This window comes from Propithecus coquereli, unplaced genomic scaffold, assembly GCF_000956105.1.
Source record: "Propithecus coquereli isolate 6110/MARCELLA unplaced genomic scaffold, Pcoq_1.0 Scaffold5, whole genome shotgun sequence".
NCBI lineage: Eukaryota > Metazoa > Chordata > Mammalia > Primates > Indriidae > Propithecus > Propithecus coquereli.
The window spans coordinates 16,784,754-16,807,807 of record NW_012150840.1 but is presented as its reverse complement, the minus strand read 5'-3'; the positions used below and the strand labels follow the sequence as shown (position 1 = coordinate 16,807,807).

The window sequence follows — 23,054 nt, the reverse complement described above, 5'->3', positions numbered from 1 at the left end:
TAGGAGCAGGGCTGTGGCCAAGCTGGCTGGGCAGGGGAGGGGCAGGCAGGGGAGGAGGGCCTGGAACAGGCTTTTAAGGTGAAGGCGGCCTTTGAAAAGGCAGCTGAGGCTGCCTTGAGGCTGTGGCTTCTGCTCCTCACCTCCTCCAGGTTCCCTCCTGGCTGGCCCCCGAAGTGAGCCACCACCTCTCCCACACCCTGCCGCGGGTGCCACAGTGTCCTTGCACAAACCCTGCCCCATCCTGCCAGGGCTGCCCACGCGGCTGGGCGGACATGAATCTGGCAGACACTGGTGTGGCTGAGCTCTCTTGGAACGAGGTTCGGAAAGGCCGTGGGGCTGGCATGGAGTGAAATTCTGTGGCCTGGTCAGCCGGCCAAAAGCCAGGCAGACCGTCCGACCCAGGGGCCCCTGAAGATAGGCCGACCGGCACTGCTGAGGTCTGCAGGGCTTCTCTGGGGCACTGTCGAAGAGGACGGGCTTTGTGTGCTTTTGTCAAGTCACAGGCCCTGGTTTGCAATGCGTGGGTATGACAGTTCTGCTTCCAAATCCTGGCTCCTCCTGGAGCTACAAATTACACTCTAGCCTTCGTCCTGCAGCAGGGCTTCCATGCCCCAGGGAAATCAGGGACCACCCCGATCGTGCAAGTGTGGCCACCCACAATTAGAAAAGCCTGTGCGTCAATGTTTGATTCTGACCCGGGTAAGAAAAGGCACGAGGAGTGAAAAAGAACCATTGTTATAGCCCCAAGAAGTTCCATCGGGACACTTCCTAACATGATGTTTGAATTTCATTGTCGTCATCATCTCTGTCGTCACTCCAGCACCCACCTCGGAACTGCTCTAAACTTTAGCATCTGTGTTCTTTGGGCCACTCACCATAGTCATTTGTGCACTCAGAACATCTCAGCAGAAAACTCTTTAATCTTTAAGATTCTACTATGTGCTAGGCACTGTGAGGTACTTTTAAACTTTGTTTTATTGAGTCGTCATTGAAATAACCCCATGCAGTTGACCTGTTAGGATGCTTCTGGCTGCAAGTCACAGCAACTTTGTCTCTACTGGATTGAGCGAGGGGTCCCTCATGGAACAATGAAGGAATTGATGATCTCAGGAAATAGTCCAGAGGTGGGTGGCTCCAGGGCAGGGTAGTCCAGCTGCTGAAATTAAAGTGACACCAGACTAACATCCTTTCCACATTTCCTTCCATTCTATCATCTTTAGTGTGTTGGTTTAGTTCTCTGAGTAGCTGCCTTCATTATAGCAAGATGGCTGCTGTGGCCCCGGCCATCACATCCAGCTGCAGGACAATTGTTTCCTTCTCTCATGTTTTAAGATTAAAGAAATATTTCCGAAAACAACTCCCCATCCCACATCTTATTGGCCAGAACTGGGTCACAGATGCATCCCAACACAAATCGCTGCAAGGGGAACAGGTGGATTTCCTGTGGCATGTGGTGTAAGGGGGACTCCTGAAAAAAAAAATCAGGCACTAAGGAAGAAAGCAGGAGTGACTACTGGATAGCAATCAATAATGTTTGCCACTTCAAATAACTATTGTTATCTCCATTTTTACAGATGAGAAAACTAGGCCAAGATGAAATAATGACTTAAAGGCACGGTAAGAAGCCACCTTAGGATTAGAACCCAGCCAGAACTATTTGGCTCCGAAGCCCTGACTCTTTCTGCTATAAGATATACTAAGCACTCTTCTATCTCTACTTGTGAGTAGGATGTTCCAGGCTTTTGCTGGGACAAGGAAGGGTATAAATAGTACAAATAAACATAAACTCACATATTACTTTACTGACAATAAAATTACATAAAAATTTACATTCAGGTATACTGATTTGACTAGCATCTATTTAGGGCCTTCTAGGTGACTTTGGGAATAGAATGGTAATCCCCAGCCTTGAACTTCAATGAGTCCTCAGCGTGGGAGTTGTGTGAACAGATGACCACAACTCTCTGTGATATATGCAGATTGCCAATGAAGCGCAGAGCTGGGAAATACTGGACCCCAGTTTCACAGGAAAGGAAAAAACTAAGCTGGGTTTTGAAGCATGCATAGAAGTTTGCTCAAAGAAGAAGCAGTAGGAAAGCATTCTTTCTAGGCAGAGAAAAGAGCCCTGCAAAGGCGTGGGGCTTGAAAGTTCACATTGTGTCCAAGGAACAGGAGGAATTTAATGTGGCCAGAAAGTAATTGAGGAGGAGGAAGAAGCAGAAAGGGGAGTTGGAGGCAATTTCCCAGGGGCCTTGTGTTCCGAGCTAAGGAGTTTGCCTTGCTCTTGTAAGGTGCCTGGGAGATTCCTAAGGAGGAAAGTAAAGTGATTGCATCTTGAATGATTTTGCAAACTTGGAACACCATAATGAATCGAAGCGAACACGAGCGGGTGGTGTCGAAAGGAGGACTTGTGGGCTCCGGTGCAGATGCGCATGCTCAAGACGTGTGGATTCCAGCATAAGGTAAGGGAAGTCAGAGAGAGAGAAAGAGAAAGGGTTCTCCCCCAGCGTCAGCACGACGTTCAGCTGTACCTGGACAGAGTCCAACACACCTGCACGGGGATGTGCGGGACCTGCCAAGAGTTTGAGAAGACCTACAAGGATGATGAGCAACTTGATTAATGTGTCTATGCTGAACAAACACACTGACTCTGAGATTACTATTAAAGGCTAGCAGCCCTTGAGTGCTCACCATATATTCTAGGCATTCCGCTAAGTATTCTGAAAGCATCGTCTTAGTTAATTCTTACAACTGCCTTTAAGGAAGGTTTAGGCTAAATTACATGAAATTGCCACTATTCAGTGTGTTTAATGAGTAAAAACAGATAAGAAAGCCTGGAGGTGCAGAAACTTGGCACAGGTCACACAGTCTCATGAACCCAGGTCTGTCTGATGAGAACTCTAGAGTCAGGCAACCCTGAGTTCAAACTTCACTTCTGCCGCCACTAACTAGTTGTGCGTCCTTGGACAAGTTAGTTAACTTCTCTGAGCTTTGGGTTTTCATCTATAAAATGGGAATAACTGAACTCACTTCATTAGGTGTGAATTAGAAGAGATATGCGTTAAAACACTTAGCACAATAACCAACACATAAGAGGTGCCCGATAAATGTTGGCTGTGCCTGTCATCATTGCTATTGATATTCCAAAGTCTCGGCTGTTATGCACCTTCCCTGTAACCTGCTGTGGGGGAGATGCTTTCTGGAGTCAGTGTGTCCCTGGGTAGAAAGAAAAGAGATTTTACTGCTGGAACCATGACAGTGTTACTGGTTAACAGTTCGAATACTAACGGGGCAAGGAGAACAGGGAACTCTAGTTTCCAGCCCCACAAGCCTCTGATTATTGTCTCCTCTCCTGAGATCCTCCCAGCCACAGGGAATGCAGCCGTCCTCCCATTGGAGAGTGGCTGGGAGCTCTACCCTCACCCAGGGCAGCCTCCTCATGGAGCTATTTCTGCCTCCTTTGCCCATGAACCAGCCTGAATGGAGTGTATTTCCAGGAAACATGAGCTGCCTTTGCTTTCAAGAGCCACATCTATCAATCAGTGATGGGTCCTGAGGGTCCCCATTGCCCTCCGGTCTCGTGTAGGCACACCTCCCCGATAGCTTTCTGGTTTTGTGTACAGATGTTTCCGAAACAGGCATGCATGCAGCTTTATGTGTGCTTCTGGGCTCACGTGCAAATGGGCTGGGGGCTGGCAACCCCCTTGGCAGCAATAGCTCAAAGACACTTTTTGTCCATTGCATTCCACACCTGGGCGGGGCCCCTGCCTGCTGGGTAAGTATTGACTCCCTGCACTTCTCCACCTACATCTTGGAGTGTTCTTTTGGCAGAAATTGCAAGTGCTGCTAACTTGAGAGTGAAGTTCGAACCCTGGCACCCAGCTGTTTTCAGCATATCTCTTGGAGACAGGGTGTTTCAGCTCGCAGACTGACCTCATGACAGCTGCGACAATAAAACGCTGAGAGAGGTGGGGAACAGGCAGGCCCTCTAAACCACACCTTGGTTTCAGCACTTTTGGATGCTCACAGATCTTTCCAGCATCGTCTGCCCTCTTGCTTGGCTGGACTCTCGCACAAGACCTGGCTGCCCCAGCTTAGTCTCTCCGAAAAACATGTTCAGCCCCCTCCAGAGAAACTCAAAACACAGACACTCCTTATGCATTTTCCTGGAAACATTCTATAGCTCCAGCCCGGGAAAGCTTCCAAAAGTTTCCCGAACCAAAGATAATAATAATAAAAAAAAAAGAGGTGAGGGAGGGGAGAAGCGTGGGCAAACGCTCCTGGTGATTAATGTGCAATGGAACAGACTTGGATTGTAGGGAAAGGAAAAAGGAAGGGTTTTTCAGGTCAATTTAAACATTTGTGCTGTTTTCTTTAAAGGCAATTTAAAAATAGTTAGCCTCCCCAAAGCGATCTTTTGGAATCTACCCGGAGGGCAAAAACTTACCCTTCCTTCCACCATCTGGAAAGTCTTCACACCAGAGGCCACACTCATTCCTGAGCTCTGGCTTTAGGACTTTCCCAACCTTCCAAGATTCCCTGCCCTCCCTCACCCAGCTGACCTCTAAGGAGTTCTGTTTGCTCCACTCCAAGCAGCTGCATTCCAGCTGTGGAGCTATTAGGAAACATTTAGGAATCCTCTGGCTGGAAAGGTAAATGAGGAATATGTCTTAATGACAGCTGAAGGCTGGCTAAAATCTGTAAACAGAGAAGCACAAGGAACAAATTCTTGACTTAGGGTTCCCTTTACAATTCTATTGTGCAGAAGAGCCAGATGTTAGCTGACAGAAAAACAAAAAACATTCTAAGTGGCTTTATAGATAAAAGTGATGACCAGCCTGACTCCCCCACTGTGAAATGCAAGAAATGAAATTCAAACATATTGGTGAAGATTCAAAAATATTTTCACTTACTCATGATCTCTCATCTTTTTCATTAAAGCACAATGTCTTGTTCGAAGCAAGCCTTTGGAACAACAGAGTAAAAAGAACCTTAAGGTAGGCATTTGCCAACTGATCTTGACTACGGCTGGCCGGTTGTAGCTGCCATTTAGAGGCAGAAGATGGAGTTCCCTGGCCTTCCAAAGATGGTGTCTTTGCCTGAGGATGCAGACGGAGAGGGGGGCTTCCTAGACCAACGAGGATCCTTAAAATATACAAAAGTTGGCCAGACAGGGCAGGGCTGAGCAAATGGCTTTTTAGGCAGCTGAAGCCCTCAGCAACTGTCAGAACAACTGCCACCAAGCTCTCCTTGTTGAGGTTGTAGGGAGTGCTGCAGCATTAACTTTATCTTCTGGGACTGCAGGTGGACACTCAGGTTAATGACAGTCCATCTCACTACCTCGTGCTGGAACAGCCGGCAGCAGCTGCCTAGCCCCACGCTGTCTTATCCAAGCCGTTTAATTACCCGGCTCCTTGAGATTCCGCACCTTTTCACTAGCGCCCACTGCCAGCCAGCCAGACAGCGACAATTAACCCACCATCACCAGCAGGCTTTGAGAATCCAGTGTCCAGGGTAGGGAACCCCCTGTCATCCTCCATTAATTCCTGGTGCTGAAAGCAGATATGGAAAATCAGCAGGAGAGGGGGTAGCCTGTGTCCCGGGGGGCTTCCCAGCTATAGTGAAAGCCTCTCTCTCCCAACTTCTTCCTGCTCCTGTTGGCCCACTTCAAACACTCCCCACTGCCCACCTTTTAATACCTCCAGGGCCACCACTGCCACTGCCACCTCCCTCACTGGCCCAGCTACCCGCTTCTCAGTCAGTCTTTGCAGAGTGCAGCCTACATGGCTGCCACGGAGTGTCCCTCGCCCCACTGCCCCGCAACAGTACCCCTTGAGGCTTTGATATCCTACAAGGAAAACACCAGGAAACCCCAAAACATTTTCCCTCCCAAAGACAATGGCTTCCAGGGCTGCACCAGACACACTCACGGCACCCGAAATAGACTCATTGTCCTCTTGCACAATATCCAGGAATCTGGTGAAACTCATCATTTTTCAGGTTACCGATAATGCAAGTTTGGAAACTGAAACAGGAAGGAACACAGGCTGAAAAAGCTTTTATCCAGCCCACAGCATTTCTCTCTCCAGATGCAAGATAGTTTTTTTTTTTTTTTTTTCCTTTCCAGCAGTACTTTGGTGGGGTTAAAATTAGCTGGCAGCATTCTGGTCACATGCTAGACAACAAAACAAAAGGGAGTTGTTCCCCCTGTCGCTCCTGAACTGGCCCACAACAGACCTTTCTAATCCATGGATTTCTGGGGAGCTGGCTTTCCAGGCCCTGTTATCAAGGGGCCACACCACCGACCCCCCGCTACTGTCATCCTTTCTGGAACAGAGCAGAGCACGGACAATGCTATTTGGAATCTTGGAGCTTGCCTTAACCAGGGAAGTCACTCAAGGGTCCAAAATGGTTTTTACAACCATTCCATTCACTCCACGTGGAGTGACAGGAAAGATGACATCTCAAATATGAACATGGGCATCCACTGACTTTGGGGGCATTTGGCTGCTCTTGGCATGATTAAAACATAAAAATAATACATCTGAGTTATAGGCGGCAAGCATTTAGGATAGATTCTTTATCTCTGGACCTTGATGATAGGGGCACGCTATAATGTGCTTTGTTCTTCTAGCGTAAAACTGTCACCAGAAGCCCTGGATTAAAATGCAGCCTCAGATTCACGCGCAGTCAGGAAACATGCCTTGTGCTCAGTGCAGAAACATGTCCGTCAACCTGGGAAAGGAATCACCACCACGAAATATGCTTTTGGCTTGCCAGAGCTTAGCAGCTGCGAAAGCCAAAAACCCAGCTGCCTGGACTGTCTGGGGAAGGGTGGGGGTGCTTTCTTGATCACCTGATTTCTGCATCCAGCTCCAGTTTAATTCCAAGCCGAAACCCATCTCGAAATGTCTCAAGAGCCAACTGCTCCTAAAAATCACATTTTTAGCTAACCCTTCAGCTCTGGGCCTGCTGGCAAGGTGAAGCAGATGGCTTTTGTTGATTAATTTATTTATTTGGAAGGGGCTACTTTGGAATCAGGACATTCTAGTCACTCTGGCCAGAGTTGTGGTGCCAATCGTGAGCAGGCACTCAGAGAGGAGGCAGGTTCAAAGAAATTGTAGCTAAACCCCAGGAACTTGGGGCATTTTCAGTCTTTCTCCTGCCCTGGCCTCTATGTCAGCCATGCACTTTGAAAGAAATACTGCGTCTGCTTCAACATTCTGTGGTATTCAAGGGTTTGTGTAAGCCCTTGAATGTAGGACCCGTTTTGTCAAAAGGGCTTCACAAACCAAACAGGCCTCTGACTTGTATCTCATGCTGAAACCCTCATTATACAGACAGACCCAAACAGAAACCCCCACTGCCTTAATGCCCAGCACATAAAGTCCCCTTTAATCAACATACACCATTTTGCAGTGGAACGGCCTCAAGGTGTTAAAAGTACATAAAGGTCTGAAAGCTGAAACCCTAGATAAACAGTGTGCTGAAATATATTTAGCAGAAAATATTGAAAACCACAGGAAAAATACACTCCCTTCCCGGGATGTTAACGAAGTTTTTTAGATTCAGGAAACCTTCAGGAAATAGTGAGCTGAGAAGGAATACTGCTCACCTTTTTTTACCCCCAATGTAAATAAATCACTAAACCTCTTTGGTTTCCATAGGCCTTGGCTAGAGTGGAATATTTCATTTTTTCCCCATTAAACAGGCCACCCGGAGAGTTGGCATTATAGGCCTGAAAATATATGAAATCTGAATGTGCTATTCTGTTTCTGTACATTAAATCACAAATGTGTTTCAAATAGCAGTTTGTGCAAAATGGGGGGCCGTGGTCCAGATTGGTGATGCCGTCAGCTGAAATCGCAGCGTAAATGCCAGGTCTGTTTCACCTTGGATCAGCCAGGGTCTTATCTCCAACCGGAACATACCCTCTGTCCTTGTTGCCCAAGGGGACGTCACGTTCACTTTAAAGCCCACGGTTCTAAGGGACTCGGGTTCCTGTGCTGCAATAAGATGCCTTCTGAAAGACCCAGATTTCCTGCAGTCCCAGGTGGGGAGCCGGGAGCCAGACAACACGGAGCAGACAGGCAGCCACTCTCCCTAAGATGGATGCTGCATGATGTAAGTGACTGGCTACAATATCTGGCATCCTTGCCGTTTTAAGTTGCCAGCTAAATATTATTAAAAAGATAAAATACACGCAAACTGTGCAGAATGTAGGGCCGCTGTGTTTACATCCGGGTTTTGATGACTCAAAGGCTTACACTTGGGCTTGCTGAAAAGCTCGATTAAAAACACAGCTTTGTGAAAACCCCCAGGGAGCAGGAAGAAAGGCGGGGCTCGGGATGGCGGGGAGAGGAGGAGGAGGAGGCTGACCCACCCTAGGACAGGGCTTAGACGTGTGCTCCCGGCTGGCACTTGAGGCCAGGAAGGTGCTTGGAGGTGAACCTCCTCTCCGCTTCGGAACCAGAGCGGGCAGGGTTAACCGTTTTCCAGAACATTTATTTCCCCGTCTCACTGACTAGAGGGAGGAGGGGCGGGAGGGGGAGAGCGAGAGCCTGCCGCGCTGAGAGGCTGCGGATCACAAGGCCATTCTGATAGCCTCCTGTCCCCATGGCAACTGCAACGGCATTTATCAGTTCCTTCTGCGCACAGGCACAGCAAATCTGCATTGCACATGGCAGGCTTCCAGCATTTCAAATGAAAGAGCACTTTGAACGGCTGCCAAGTTTGGAAGGAGCAGAACTGTCAGGGCTGCTTAAAGCTGGCAGTTTATACTGGGGAGGTTTTCGCTTCCCAGAATCCTCCGGGCCTGGCGAGCTGCCAAGTACTTAGCGGAAGCTAAAAAGTAACTCGCTCCCCTCCCCTCCGCTCCCCTCCCCCTGCTCAGGCTCCCCCTCCACGCTATTCACCGCAGTGCTCTCAAAATTTTCCACATGTCCTGTGTCACCAGTGCAGACTGTACAATGAAAACCAGAACGCCGGCTGCCCACGGGCTTTTATTAATAATGGGGTGGGGGTGGGGGGAAGGTTGGGATCAGACACTGACAGACGGGGCACCGGGTCTGCGCTGTACCTGCCATAACCCCATAACCACTGGGTGTGAACGTGTGTGGTGTGTGCGCCTTTCAGCCATAAAAATACATTAATAAAAATAAAAATAAAAGCAGCTTCAGAACTGTAGACATCCTGAGTACTGGGGGAGGAGGGGTGGGTTTCGGTTGGATGGTTTGGAACTGTATTTAGGGTGGGGAATGGACGTCTTGCAGGCAGCGTTGTTCAGATCCAGCCTTTCTAAGAGCTGTGGGGAAGAGAGTTGTTACTGAGAGCCGAGCCCGTTTCTCTCAGATGTCGTTGTGGAAGCTCTGAGGCCACCGATGGGGAGGGAGTTCGGAGATGGTTTTCAATGGAAAGTTTACCAGATAACTTCTGACTGTCATGCACAGCCCAGAGCACAAGGGCTTCTATGGGCAGAAGGTGGAAATTGGCCCATTTAAAAAAAAAAAATGAAAATCTACACTGAGATCAAGGGCTTGAGCTTTACTTTCCAGTACAAATAAAATGAAAATTGTCTGCCGCTTAGGCAGTTGGATAGAGTTCAGGAAAACTATGTCTGGCATTAATTCCAAAGTGGAGGTTTTGGTTCAAGCGAGGCCCATTAATTTCAGTAAACTGTTTTCACTAGTCCAGACCCCGCTGTGCAAGGACTATTTATTACCTTTTGCTAACCTGATGTCTGCAGAGTTGTAAAGCAAGGAGGAAAAAAAATTCAGGGTGAAGATATCTACATCTTGCATCAAATGAGTTTTGCACTTCCCTTTGGGGGCCATGTTTTATGGGGAGTTTTCTATCCCAGGCTTTTCTTTATCCGTGCCAATTTTAAAAAAATCCATTTTGCAATGAATTAGGGAAAAAAAATCCTGATGGAGAGGAATCTGGAGAGAACAAATACCCATCTCCTGCCTCCTTCAGAAGGGCACCACCCAGCCACAGGGATATTTTGTGTGCCTGTCCTCGGCTTCCAGGCTGCAGGTCCAGTGCAAAGCCCTGACATGATTCACCCTGAGGATCGGGTCTAAAATACACCAAGACAGTCAATTTTGGCATTCGTTCTCCCTTAGGAATTTTACTAGCTGCCTTAGAAAAGCACATAAATTACTTCCCCCTCCCTCTCTTTTTTCCATGCCTCCTCTATTCATCGCCCCCCCCAGTCCATCTTGATGTCATTTCAAAGAGAAGGATGAAAAGCAGGGATTTGTCAGGCAGTCCGATTTGAGTGTGTCTTGCCAGGCCCCAGCACACACACACACACACACACACACACACACACACACACACACCCCAGCTGAGAATGTTAATCAGAATTAAAAGCCAGTCAGTGCTATTAAAGCATCAAACATGAAGACCTCGAGAAGGAGAATATGGGGGTGGGGGCAGAGGGAGTGGAAATGAAATATATTTCAGTCCTCTGCCCTGACTTCCTAAAATAAAGGAGGGGAGAAGTAACAGTAGACCCGATTTGGTCAGCTTGTTAAATGTCAAATGTCATATGTATTGGTCTTTTAACTACCCTTCATCTGCACACACACACACACACACACACACACACACCTCGCCCCGCCCCAACACCGTCAAGTTTTGTGCTATTCCCAAGTGTGATTAATCTCTGGCAGAGGCCAGAAACAGGAGTAGGTTTCTTGGCTGCCCGTTCTGATAAACAATCTGTTCTTGGGAAGAGTAGGTGAAGGGGCTGGGGGCGGGGGACGGTGTAATTTGCGGGCATGATGGGGGGTGGAGGGAAGAAGTAGGAGGGGAGGGGGCGGTGGGGAGGCTGGCCCCTGCTAGCCCTTGCAGTGGCCCGCCCTCCCAGAAAATGCCAGTGCCGCTCCTTCGCTCCTTCGAGGGGCGCGTGGTTTGGGGGTGGGTCAGGTTTCCTGCCCTTAAGAATGTGAGCGGACAGTGGATCTTTTCTTGCTGCCTGTTGACAACGTCCAGGGACCGTGAGAGGGACACCTGGGGCTCCGGATCGGGAGGGGAGGAGAGGAAAGGGGAGTTTGCGCGCCTCGAGAGTCCCAACCCTCTGGGTTCTGGGCGTTGCAGACCAGGGGCGCGTGTGTCCGCAGAGACTGCTTATCCCAAAGGGAAACCGAGGCGGCCGCAGGGAAGGCTGGGTGGGGACGGTGGTGGTAAGAAGTGTTTTAAAAGGTGAACAGGGAAAGCCAGAAGCTGTTCAAAACAAAAGGAGAGACTATTTCGCGGCGTCGGAGGTCGCTGGAATCGGAACTCAGCCGAAAAAGCTGGCTGTGGATTTTGCAGTGGGTTTATTGTGTGGGCGGGCGACCAGGCATAAAGCGGGAATATGAAAAAGTGGGGAGGGGGAGAGTTGGCAGTAAAGGGAAATCAGTGCCTACAAGGCTGCTGCACGACTGGGAAATGTCACCAAGGAGAGTGCTGTGGCATCGAATAAAAGATGAATAATCGGCTACCTTTTGGAAAAGCAATGTAAAAATATTAATAAAGGCGAGACAGCCGCTTCTTCTCAGCCTGAAAAGCAAATCCATTTCTCACTTCTTGCCTCTCCTCCCCACCCCAGCACACAACACACACACACATACACACAGCTCCTGTCTGCCCTGCGTCCAAGAAGCCTGGGCTAGGCTCGCTTTCCTTTGGATTTAATTACTTGAAAATGCTGAACAAAAACCTGTAATTACACCCTTAGTCCCTGCCACTCAGGCCCAGCACACTTCCTGCCTAGTTTTGTTTTTTAAAGAAGAGGTCATTGCCTCTTTTCTTTCCAAATTAGCCAAAACAAAAAAGTAAAAGCCCCCAATAAATCCAACTACTCTTGAGCATCTCTGCCACCACCAGGGATTTGGGGAGGGGAAATCCTTGTCTCTCTAGAAGAGAGGAGAAGAAAACCTAACCTTGCTATTGTCTTGCTCCAGCTTTTAGGCCTAGTAGCAGTCACTGCTTATTTGTCTGTCAGCCCAGAAGGACACGGGTGCTAGGCTGGCTCACCCAAGGAGGTCACCCTCCAAGGGCAAGATGAAGAGAATGGACAGGGCTTAGCTGCAGGTCTGGCTGTCCACCTGTTTTACCTGGAAGGGCTTAGCACTGGAAAAAGAGATTCATGACAGTGGCTGCCTTTCTACCGCCCTGAGCTGAGCATTAACGTATGGAATTTCACAGCAAGCCCCTGAAGGAAGGACAGAGAACAGGTTTTAATATGGACCTTTGACAGGTGAGGGAATGAAGGCCCAGGGAGAATAAATAGATTGCTCTAAGTCAGTCATGTGGCTGGAGGGCGTGTTGAACAAGCACTGCCTCTCATGACTTTTGGGCTATTGCATCAGGAAAGTAGGACACCTAGGAGGAAATGGAAGCTTCTAGATCCTAGCCTGGAACCAGTCCAGCTTGGTTCATCCAGTACTAAGATAGAAAGTGATCACTAAATAAATAGTTGAATAATTGAAGCAATGGTAAATGGAAGGGCACAAGTTAAGAAGTTGAGAAATGGAAACCTACCAGGCCACCTGGCAGCCAAGTTTCAGCTTTGAAACAAAATGTAAATAATGAGGACAGTTTCACAAAGGGACCTATCAACTTAGATCGCCAGGGCCTGGCCAGAGAGGGGAGTTCAGGTTAAAGCATGGTGATCCTCTTGATGGGTCGGAGTTAGGGGACCTCCTTGTTTCCTGACTTTCTAGCTCCAATGATGCCTAGGCCAGGTTTGATTGTCAGGGCTATAGGCCTGTCCTAGGCTGAAAGTGCTTTGAGGGCAGCAGCCTGCCATGGTCACCAAGTGGCCCCCAGCCCACATACAGGATAGTACATACTGGGTGAGTGTCCAGGCAGTCAGTGTGACCTGAATTAGGTGAGAACAAAGGGTTGTTATTTGTGTGATATGATTTTCGGACCCGGAAAGAGGCTCCTTCCACTATAAAATGTGCTCTCTTCATTTTCTTCCTTTCCCTTCATCCTTTAACCTGCAGTCTTTCTCAGGTGTGTATAGTTAAAATGCAGCTATCCTTGGTAAGGGTAGCTCAGTAAGTTCCTAACTACTTCAGTGAGTTCTAGCGGATTTTCTTCTGTCACCTCTGCCTAGGACCAGGTATAGCAAAGCCATGAAGATTTGGGCTTGGTGGTGGCTCATATTTGTCATCCCAGCAACTTGGGAGGCCGAGGCAGGAGGATCACTTGAGACCAGGAGTCCAAGACCAGCCTGGGTAACAAAGCGAGACCCCATCTCTTTAAAAATGGGAAAACAGCCTGGTGTGATGGCACACACTTGTAGTCCCAGCTACTCTGGAGGCTGAGGCAGGAGGACCACTTGAACCCAGGAGTTCAAGGTTGCAGTGAGCCATGATAACGACACTGCACTCCAGCCTGGGTGACAGAGTGAGACCCTGTCTTAAAAAAAAAAAAAAAAAAATCCAGGAAGAGAAAGAAAGGTCTCAAGGGATGCCAGGGAAGCACAGCTACTCAATTTTGCTCCAAAGATGCTTGGTGACTGATTTTAACTCCAAAATCACTGGTGCTAATTTATGTATAAGCTTACATATATTGGGACATTAACCTGTAAACTCCTGTGGTGACAAAGGTTTCACTTTCTTGCATCTGGGACCCTCAAAAGGCTAGCAGCAGCGGGTGGGGTAAAAGAAGGAATGCCAGGTTTACAGCTAGATAGCCTGGTTTCCAGTAATTCTGGACCACCTCTGGATCCGCTTTCCTCACCTGTACAGGAGGTTGATGAAAGTAACACCTATCTCACAGGGTTGGTGTGGGGATTGGTGAAGTGTCTGGGAATGCACTTTGGAGCCCTGGACAAATGTTGATCATTATATTGTTAATAATCTCTTACATTTTATTAAGCACGTTATAATATTGTCTTCCACGCAGACCAATGAGACAGGCAAAGGAGGCAGTGTAATTGTTCCTATTTTAGAGATGAAGCTGAAGTTCAAGTGATCTGTTCAAGGTCACACAGCTATTTAGGGTCAGCCAAGTCCAAGTTGAACAATATAATGTAAATATGTACCCAAATGCCAAGCGCCCTCCCTTCCTCCCTCTGAGTTTCGGGTTAAACTACCCAGCTCAGGCAAGTCAAAATATTTGAAGGTCCTGGCCCATTCGCACCAATCAGGGACCACAGTGATGGCTGCCTCTTGTGTCCCAGACCTGACCTAGGAATGGTGAGGCTGCAGGGAGGGGTTTCCCGCTCTGAAGCCCCGCCTTCTGGTGGCCCCAGCAGGAAAGCGCCGGCGGCGACGGGTCTCCCAAGCCAAGCGGTGGAAATCCCCTCTGGTACAGGCCAGTGGGAACCGGCTGGCACTCCTCCTCCCAGCTGAGGCCCAGGCGCGCACCCGCTGGGAGGATAGAGGGTCGGGGTTGCGGGGGGAGGGGTGTGCACACCTGTGGCCTTGCTGGCCATCCTGCCAGGCTCTCTGCCTACTCTTGCCGCCCAAGGCTTCCTTCCTCGGCACCCCCCTTTTTGGGGTGTATTTTTTTTTAACCCAACCTGGTCAGTGAATAGCATTGTTGTCTGGCTCTTACCCCCTTTTTTCCTCTAGGCCTGGTCCCTGGGTGGCTCATTCCAGGGTTCCTTTATTTTTGGACCTAAAAAAACCTACCAGCTTTTGCTGAGGACAGCACTGGGCTCCCCCGTGTCCTGGCACGCTGGCAAGGAGAGGAAGCGGGGAGGAGGCAGGAACCAGACGCGACTCCCCGCGCCTTTCTTCCCTTCCTTGTACTCCGCCCCTCCAGGAAGAAAGCAGTCAGAGATCGGATCGCTTGCTGCGGCCACTGTGCCAGCACCAACCACTACACCCGCCCTTCTTTTCCTTCCACCCGTCTTTGCACGGAGCGCCCGGCTGCCCGCGCGCCCCAGGCTGGGCAGGTCCTGGCAGGCGACGCAGGCTCCCCTCCTCAGAGTTTCTCAGCGAATCACGCTGTTCCTGGGATTTCATGCTCGAGTGGTTCTTGTGTAACCCTATGCCCTGGCCTAAGTTAATGCTTAGAAAAAAAAAAATACCAGGATTAATACTTTAGGGAAAGGCAAACACTTCCGCCACGGAACGGGCCTTGGAGTAAATGTGTAAATCACCTTCTTGTCTCCATTCCCCCACCATCCACAGCCCCTTTGCGAGCCCAGAGCCGCTTTGCACCCTGCTTTGCGCCCTTGGGGTTCCTGGAGAGGAGATCCGGGGTCCCGGAGAGGCCAGAGGAGGGCCCAACCTAGACGTTTGTTTTCATCTACTCCGAGGCAGCTCTCGCAGGCCGACGAACTGGGTCCTGCTTACTGCGGGGCTGTGCGTTACCAAAAAAGGCCTTTCTCTCTCCGGAGCGCTTGGCGGCGCGCGTTGCAGCGGGGTGACGCGAGGTACAGCCCCGACCTCCTCGAAGGCTGAGCCAGCTGGTTGCGGGGATGCCAGGCCAAGACCACCCACCCCCATCCCTGCCCCATCTCTGCCACAAAACGGCGGGGTGAGACTGCTGGGATCTTCGAAGTGCGTAGGCGCCTTGCAGCCTTCTCACCCCTGTGGGCTATGGCGCTCCCGAAAGCCCAAGAAAGCTGACCGTTTGCTCCAGTTTAGAGCCCAGTTCTCTGAGAATGCTAGCTCAGATGGCAAGCTGGAGGAAAACAGCGACAGAAGGAAGGAACTTTGGGAAGACAGCACGGCTCTTTCGTGCCCTGCTCTCCTAGTCTCCCAGACCCCACAGAGCAAGCTCCCACTCCACCACCCCACTAAACCGGGGTCAGTTCCTTTCCACACTGGTCACAGTATTGTCACATGGGGTTTTTCTCGAGGGGAGGGGGGAATCCATCTCCAAATATTGGAGTTCTTGCCTCTCACCATCTCTGACACATCCCCAAAGGGCCATTGCAAACAAGCAGTTAAGCAGTTTATCACCACAAATGATGGTGATTCTTTGGGAGGGGGGCAGGAGAGTATGGAGAGAGCTGTGCTTTTTAAATTAAAGGATTATGAGACTGTTATGGAAGTCTGTTTAAATGCACGTTGATTTCTAACTCTGTGTCTGAAGGCACCCCGGCATGTATGTGTGAATATATATCTCCTTTTGTAACAGCGAAGACAGAGACAGACAGGGAGATGGAGACATATGTGTATGCATACCAAACATAATACTATGACATAGAATCCAACTTGCTTTCTCTAGCAGGCTGGCTAGAGGGTTGTGGCTAAGTTGCTATTTCCCCAGTATTTTTGGTTTAATAAAGGGAAGGGCTGAATAAATATTAATGTAAAGAAATGGGCCAACCAGCCAAGCCAAAGCTAAGGAGCCTGGGGCTGGTGGGGACGTCAAGCCATTTCCCAGCCCTATGTTTTGACTCACTCCAGGGTAGCTATGGTGTGGGGAGGGCTGAAGTCTGTGAGGGTGAGGCAATGCTCCCGGAGCAGCTCTTTGCAGAGGAATCACTGCTCCAAGCCAGAAGGCCAGAGAAAGTTTATTACTGCTCTGGAGTGCACAGTGAGCTCACTGTTTTGCAAAAACAGAAATCTGGCTGCTTTGAGATGAAAGAGGGGCTCCCTAGGGCTCTTCCTTCCCCCTTTCTCCTTGTCCTTAAAAACTCCCCTTTCCTTTGCACTTGGGGCCCCAGAATGAGTGAGAGATTGGGGTGCTGGGGAGTGTTGCATAGGGGAATAGGTTCTGGAGGTCAAGTGTCAAAAATAAATATTTCTTGTTGCTTCAATAGAACTTTATTGCAATTAGTAATCGTAGTGATAAGAATAATGATGCATACATTTTATGCAATTTACAAAGTAAAGTACTTTCACGTGTTAACCAGCAAAACACTAATATCAATACTAATAATAACCAACACTTACAGTTTCCTGTGAGTCTGACACTGTCTATATACTGTACGGTGTACTTAGATTACAGTCTGTGGCAGTGGCAGGTCAACAACTTATGTATCTGGAAGAACTCGGTGGCACAATCTGCTTGGAAGGGGAGGCTGGGGGTTGGTTATAAGGTACATTGTTTGCGTAGTGCTTTACATAAGATTGTATGCAATACCAAATGAGGGAAGGGTGATGGGAATTTTGAGCACCCCAAACCACCTTTGGGAGCCTAAGCTTATCAAAGCCACCTCTCAAATCAGATTTACTGGATTCAAATCCCAGGTCCATCTCTAATGGCTGTAGGCAAATTATGTAGCCTCTCTACTTTCCTAGTCTGTAAATGGAGTTAACAGAATCTGCCTTATAGGTAACATTAAGGGCTTAATAATATAGATGAATACACCCTTAATAATATAGATAATATTAAGGGTGATGCAAGTAAACCATCTAGTGCACTAGGCGTCTGTCTCACAGCAAGTCTCAGTAAGCATTACCACCTATTACGACAAGAAACAAATCGAAATCTCAAAAAACCCCAATAAGTTAGGAGCTCTCATTCCATTTTATAGATGGAAAACAGGTTATATAAGTAATTAGCTCAAGGTCAAAAAACCAGTAAGTGATAGGAAATTCCAACCCACTGGGTCAGACTCCAGAACCTGAAATCTCATTATATTGCCTTCTGTCCCCCAGCCTTCCCTGGGATTATCTCAATTTTCATGAATGGGGGGGCGGGGGGAAGCAGACCGAACAATTATAAGAATCAGTTGAAATGTTCCAACTAGAGCTATGACCAACATATCTGTTCTGCAATAAGTAATCATGGTAAGCAGTGATCTTGTAAGGGAAATAAAATCATGGCTTGCTCATTCTTCTGGGGCACTGTGGAATGAGATCACAGCATGTGAGAAGGAACTTTGAAAACTGCGTGCTTTACAAAAAGCGATCAGTGTTATTAAATGCTGCCCCACCTTCTTTTATCAAACCCTAAAAAAACCACTCACCTGTTTGGCCTCTCTAGCACCTCCCCCTCTCTGCCCTCAACTGCAGCTGTGTTGCATCCAGTTGACTGTTTTCCTTAAAGGCCTCCGGGTGCTCGTATCTTCTTTAGACGTTCAGCCAAAATTTTTAGAGTGCGGCTGGGGGGAGGGGTAGCTCACCCTGAATTCATTTAGCTCCATCGGTGAAGCTTGGGTCCCTAGACCAGGGCACAAAAACAAATTGAAAAGACAGTTTCTGGAAGATTGGAAGATTAGACAGCTAATTTTGCAGGTGCCTTGGCATTCGTGCCGGCGGGGGGGGGGGACGAGGAGGGGCTGATCGCAGATAAAATGGATAATACCTTATATGAAATTCACAGCGAAAAATCCTGAAACAGGACATTTAAATTCACTGCCGAGGGTGTGGTGGGCAGCGGGGATCAGAAACGACGCTTGTGGTTCTTAAATACGTTTTTACTTGGGAAAGCCGGGCAGGGAAAGGAAAGGTCATCGTCTGTTTAATTTCCACCCCCCAGCCCCGGACTTCCAGCATTAGCTCGCCCGGCCTCAGCTGTTGTACACACACGGCGAGGGGGGAGGGGAGGGCGGAGGCGCGGAGGAGGGGCCGGCTGGGAGGAATCTGGGCGTCCTGCCGCGCATGCGCCTTTCCCGAGCAACAAGTGGGCTCCACAGACAGAGGAAGTGTAAGGGGGGGTGGGGGTGAACTGGTGCAGAGCATGGCGGTGACGTCAGCGCTCCGCCCGGGCGGCATCCCGCGCGGCCAAGCCGGGGACAGCGCGAGCCGCAGCCGGAGCAGGAGCGCCGAGACGCGCCTCCGGAACGTAGAGTAACAATCACAACCCCACATTCCGGGCGAGCGCAAGCACGAGCGGGAAGGGATGCGACCCGGGCCGAGGCGCCGCGCGAGCGCCCTGCAGCCAACGTGAGCGCCTCCAGCCGCGGCGGCCCGGGCGCCGGCCAGGCCTGGGGGCGGTGGGAGCCTGCGTGCGTGCCCTCCTCTCCTCTAGCGCGTCCTGGAAGCGGTGGCCGCAGCGGCTCCCTCCGGCGTGCAAATCCTGCCGCCGCCAGCGGAACGGCCGACGCTGCGCAGGGGAGAAGGTCCTCTCTCGGCTGCCACCCCCTCCCCCGGCCCTCCGGGGAAGCAGCGGCTTCAGCAAGATTGGACCCGGGCACCGGGTAGCACTGAACCCTCTAGCCCTCGTCCCAGGGAGCCCGTCGGGGAGAGGACGCAGCTCGTAGAGGGGCCCCCAAAGGAAAGGAAGAGACAGCCCCCTTCGAGCTTCCACGCACCAGCCACTCCGGGGAGGGGGCCAAGAGGCAACAGCAGCCAGCACCGGGCACCCTCGCCCCCTCCCCCTGGGCCCGGAGCTTCCAGCCAGGGTCCGCGGCACCAGGAAGAAGGCGCCTGAGCTCTCCTCCCGACGAGACGACCGCAGTAGGAGGTGGGGGCGAGGAGCGGGCTGAACCCATTCGCCGCCCGGGCGGTGGAGCCCCCACGGAGAGGCGCTGCGCCGGCGGTGGAGACTCGTGCTCCCTCCAGCCCTTGGGGCAGAACTTTCTCGCCCCCCCTCCTCCCTCCCCCGCAGTCGGACTCCCTCCCCAGCCGGCCAGTCCTCCCGGAGGAGAAGGCGCCGCGGAGACAACCCGGGCGGGGGCCTACCTTCCCCAGGGCCGGCATCATGTCGGCGGCGCAGGTGTCCTCGTCCCGGAGACAGTCTTGCTACCTGTGCGACCTGCCCCGCATGCCTTGGGCCATGATCTGGGACTTTTCAGAACCCGTATGCCGCGGTTGCGTCAACTACGAGGGCGCCGATCGCATCGAGTTCGTGATCGAGACCGCGCGCCAGCTGAAGCGGGCTCACGGCTGCTTCCAGGACGGCCGCTCCCCCGGGCCGCCACCGCCCGTCGGGGTCAAGACGGTGGCCCTGTCGGCTAAGGAAGCGGCGGCGGCAGCAGCGGCGGCAGCGGCCGCCGCGCAGCAGCAGCAACAACAGCAGCAACAGCAGCAGCAGCAGCAGCAGCAACAGCAGCAGCAGCAGCAACAGCTCAACCACGTCGACGGTTCCAGTAAGCCTGCGGTGCTGGCGGCCCCGTCCGGCCTGGAGCGCTACGGCCTGAGTGCAGCTGCCGCCGCCGCCGCCGCCGCTGCGGTGGAACAGCGCAGCCGCTTCGAGTACCCGCCACCGCCGGTGAGCCTGGGAAGCAGCAGCCACGCCACGCGGCTGCCCAACGGCCTGGGAGGCCCAAACGGCTTCCCCAAGCCAACACCGGAGGAGGGACCCCCAGAGCTGAACCGCCAGAGCCCCAACTCGTCTTCAGCGGCGGCGTCGGTGGCCTCTCGGCGTGGGACGCACGGTGGGCTGGTGACCGCACTGCCCAACCCGGGAGGTGGCGGAGGCCCCCAGCTCGCTGTGCCCCCTAACCTGCTGCCGCAGACGCTGCTTAACGGCCCGGCTAGCGCCGCGGTGCTGCCCCCACCCCCGCCCCACGGGCTGGGCAGCCGTGGGCCCCCGACGCCGGCTCCCCCAGGGGCTCCCGGGGGTCCTGCTTGTCTCGGGGGCGCCCCGGGCGTATCCACCGCGTCGTCCTCGTCGGCGGCGTCGTCGACCTCGTCGACGGTGGCGGAGGTGGGCGTGGGTGCTAGTGGCAAGAGGCCCGGCTCAGTGTCGAGCACGGACCAGGAGCGTGAGCTGAAAGAGAAGCAGCGCAATGCCGAGGCCCTGGCCGAGCTGAGCGAGAGCCTGCGCAACCGCGCCGAGGAGTGGGCCAACAAGCCCAAGATGGTCCGCGACACGCTGCTCACGCTGGCTGGCTGCACGCCCTACGAGGTGCGTTTCAAGAAGGACCACTCGCTGCTGGGCCGCGTCTTCGCCTTCGACGCCGTCTCCAAGCCCGGCATGGACTACGAGCTGAAGCTGTTCATTGAGTACCCCACGGGCTCGGGCAACGTGTACTCCAGTGCTTCCGGTGTGGCCAAGCAGATGTACCAGGACTGCATGAAGGACTTCGGCCGGGGCCTCTCCTCGGGTTTCAAATACCTGGAGTACGAGAAGAAGCATGGTTCCGGAGACTGGCGCCTGCTCGGGGACCTGCTGCCCGAGGCCGTGCGCTTTTTCAAGGAGGGCGTGCCCGGCGCCGACATGCTGCCCCAGCCCTACCTGGACGCCAGCTGCCCCATGCTGCCCACGGCGCTGGTAAGTCTAAGCCGCGCCCCCAGCGCACCCCCGGTAACCGGGGCCTTGCCGCCTGCCGCGCCTTCGGGCCGGGGCACAGCCGCCAGCCTGCGCAAGAGGAAGGCGTCCCCCGAGCCCCCGGACTCAGCCGAGGGCGCGTTGAAGCTGGGCGAAGAACAGCAGAGGCAGCAGTGGATGGCGAACCAGAGCGAAGCTCTGAAGCTCACCATGTCGGCCGGGGGCTTTGCGGCGCCGGGACACACGGCAGGGGGTCCGCCCCCGCCACCCCCACCCCTGGGACCGCATTCCAACCGGACCACCCCGCCCGAGTCAGCCCCGCAGAACGGTCCATCCCCTATGGCCGCCCTCATGTCGGTGGCAGACACTCTGGGCACGGCGCACTCGCCTAAGGATGGCAGTTCCGTGCACTCTACCACTGCGTCCGCGCGGCGCAACAGCAGCAGCCCAGTCTCGCCGGCCTCTGTGCCAGGGCAGCGCCGCTTGGCATCACGTAATGGGGACCTGAATTTACAGGTGGCGCCCCCGCCGCCTAGCGCCCACCCAGGCATGGACCAAGTGCACCCCCCAAACATTCCGGATTCCCCCATGGCCAACAGCGGGCCCCTCTGCTGTACCATTTGCCACGAACGTTTGGAGGACACTCATTTCGTTCAGTGCCCATCCGTCCCCAGCCACAAATTCTGCTTCCCTTGCTCTAGAGAGAGTATTAAGGCCCAGGGGGCCACCGGCGAGGTGTACTGTCCCAGCGGGGAGAAATGCCCCCTAGTCGGGTCGAATGTACCTTGGGCTTTCATGCAGGGCGAAATCGCGACTATCTTAGCTGGGGATGTTAAAGTGAAAAAGGAGAGAGACCCTTGAACCACAGGGCAGCCACCTCCTTTGCCCTAGGCCAGCTCCTCTCCAACGCAGAGGGCCCCTCCCCCACCCGCCTCGACCCTCCCTTCCCTCACCCCCAAATTGTAGAATTGTGAATATAACAAACTGCAAAAACTTAGTCTTATGTATAGACATTATTTTCGTCGTATGTTTCTATATTTTGAAACTAAGGTATGTAACTTCTTCATTTGAAGGATAAGCTGGTTTGTGTTTCACAGTATAATGGTTGGGTCATTTGCATCATATTCGTTAGCATTTATTTGGTGGCAGAATGTTTGCCTAGGTACAGAATTAATAGCCCTTAGCAAGGACTGCTGCTGGTGTGTATTTTTGTAAATGTTATGCATTCTGAAAGGAAAAACACACACAAAAGAAAAAGACTTTTTTTTTGCCAAGGCCAGTGTTGCTGCCTAAAAAAAAAAGATGCTATAAAATGGTGAAAGCTTCTTTCTAAACCGCCCCAAGTGTTGAAGTCCTCACTTTATTTTGTTCTGTTGTTTTGTTTTCCTGTTTTGTTTGCAAAATGGTAAGGGGGGAATTGGGGAGGATGGGGTGTTTTTCGTTGCAAGTTTGTGAGGGGAAAATGTTTTGGTTTGTTTCTACTGACCTGAATGTGTTGGATCTTCACGTGTTGTTTTGTTTTTGCTTTGTCGATGCACGGATGCTTTTGAACAGTAGAGCGAAATGCTAGACATGGAGAACCTGCTCTGTTTGTCCTTTATACATTTCTGTAGTTAACAGAACACTGTAATGTGCCTTGGAGCTTAGTAACTTGTAATAAATTCAATTGATATTAATTCTGCCCCGAGTCAGCAAGTGTGTCTTTCTAGGGCTAAGGCCACACAACTCCAATGTAGGGAACACCCTCCCTACCGCCAATACTGTACGCAAACGCTGGTGCCTTTGAAAGCCCTCGGAGTGGCTGGTGAGGAAGGCCCTGTGCTGCCTGCCAGCTCCTCCCCCTCGGCACCGGGCTATTTACATTCACCTCCTGGGGAGGTGACAGTTGCTGACTAAGCCATTTCTGTTTACTGTTCAGCATCTCCCCCCCCATGCGCACCCAGCTGCAAATGGCTTTGTCAGGAATGCTTTTTGGTGCCTTGCCCTGTGGC

At 51.7% G+C, this 23,054-nt stretch overlaps 1 protein-coding gene across 1 annotated transcript; it reads left to right on the top strand.

Moving 5' to 3' along the window:
• The first annotated feature begins 18,612 nt into the window (after window positions 1–18,612).
• IRF2BPL (interferon regulatory factor 2 binding protein-like) lies at window positions 18,613–22,739 on the top strand. The gene has a single exon (XM_012656301.1). It carries the CDS (start codon window positions 19,552–19,554, stop codon window positions 21,922–21,924), a length of 2,373 nt encoding a protein of 790 aa, XP_012511755.1. The 5' UTR covers window positions 18,613–19,551; the 3' UTR covers window positions 21,925–22,739.
• Window positions 22,740–23,054: the final 315 nt, after the last annotated feature.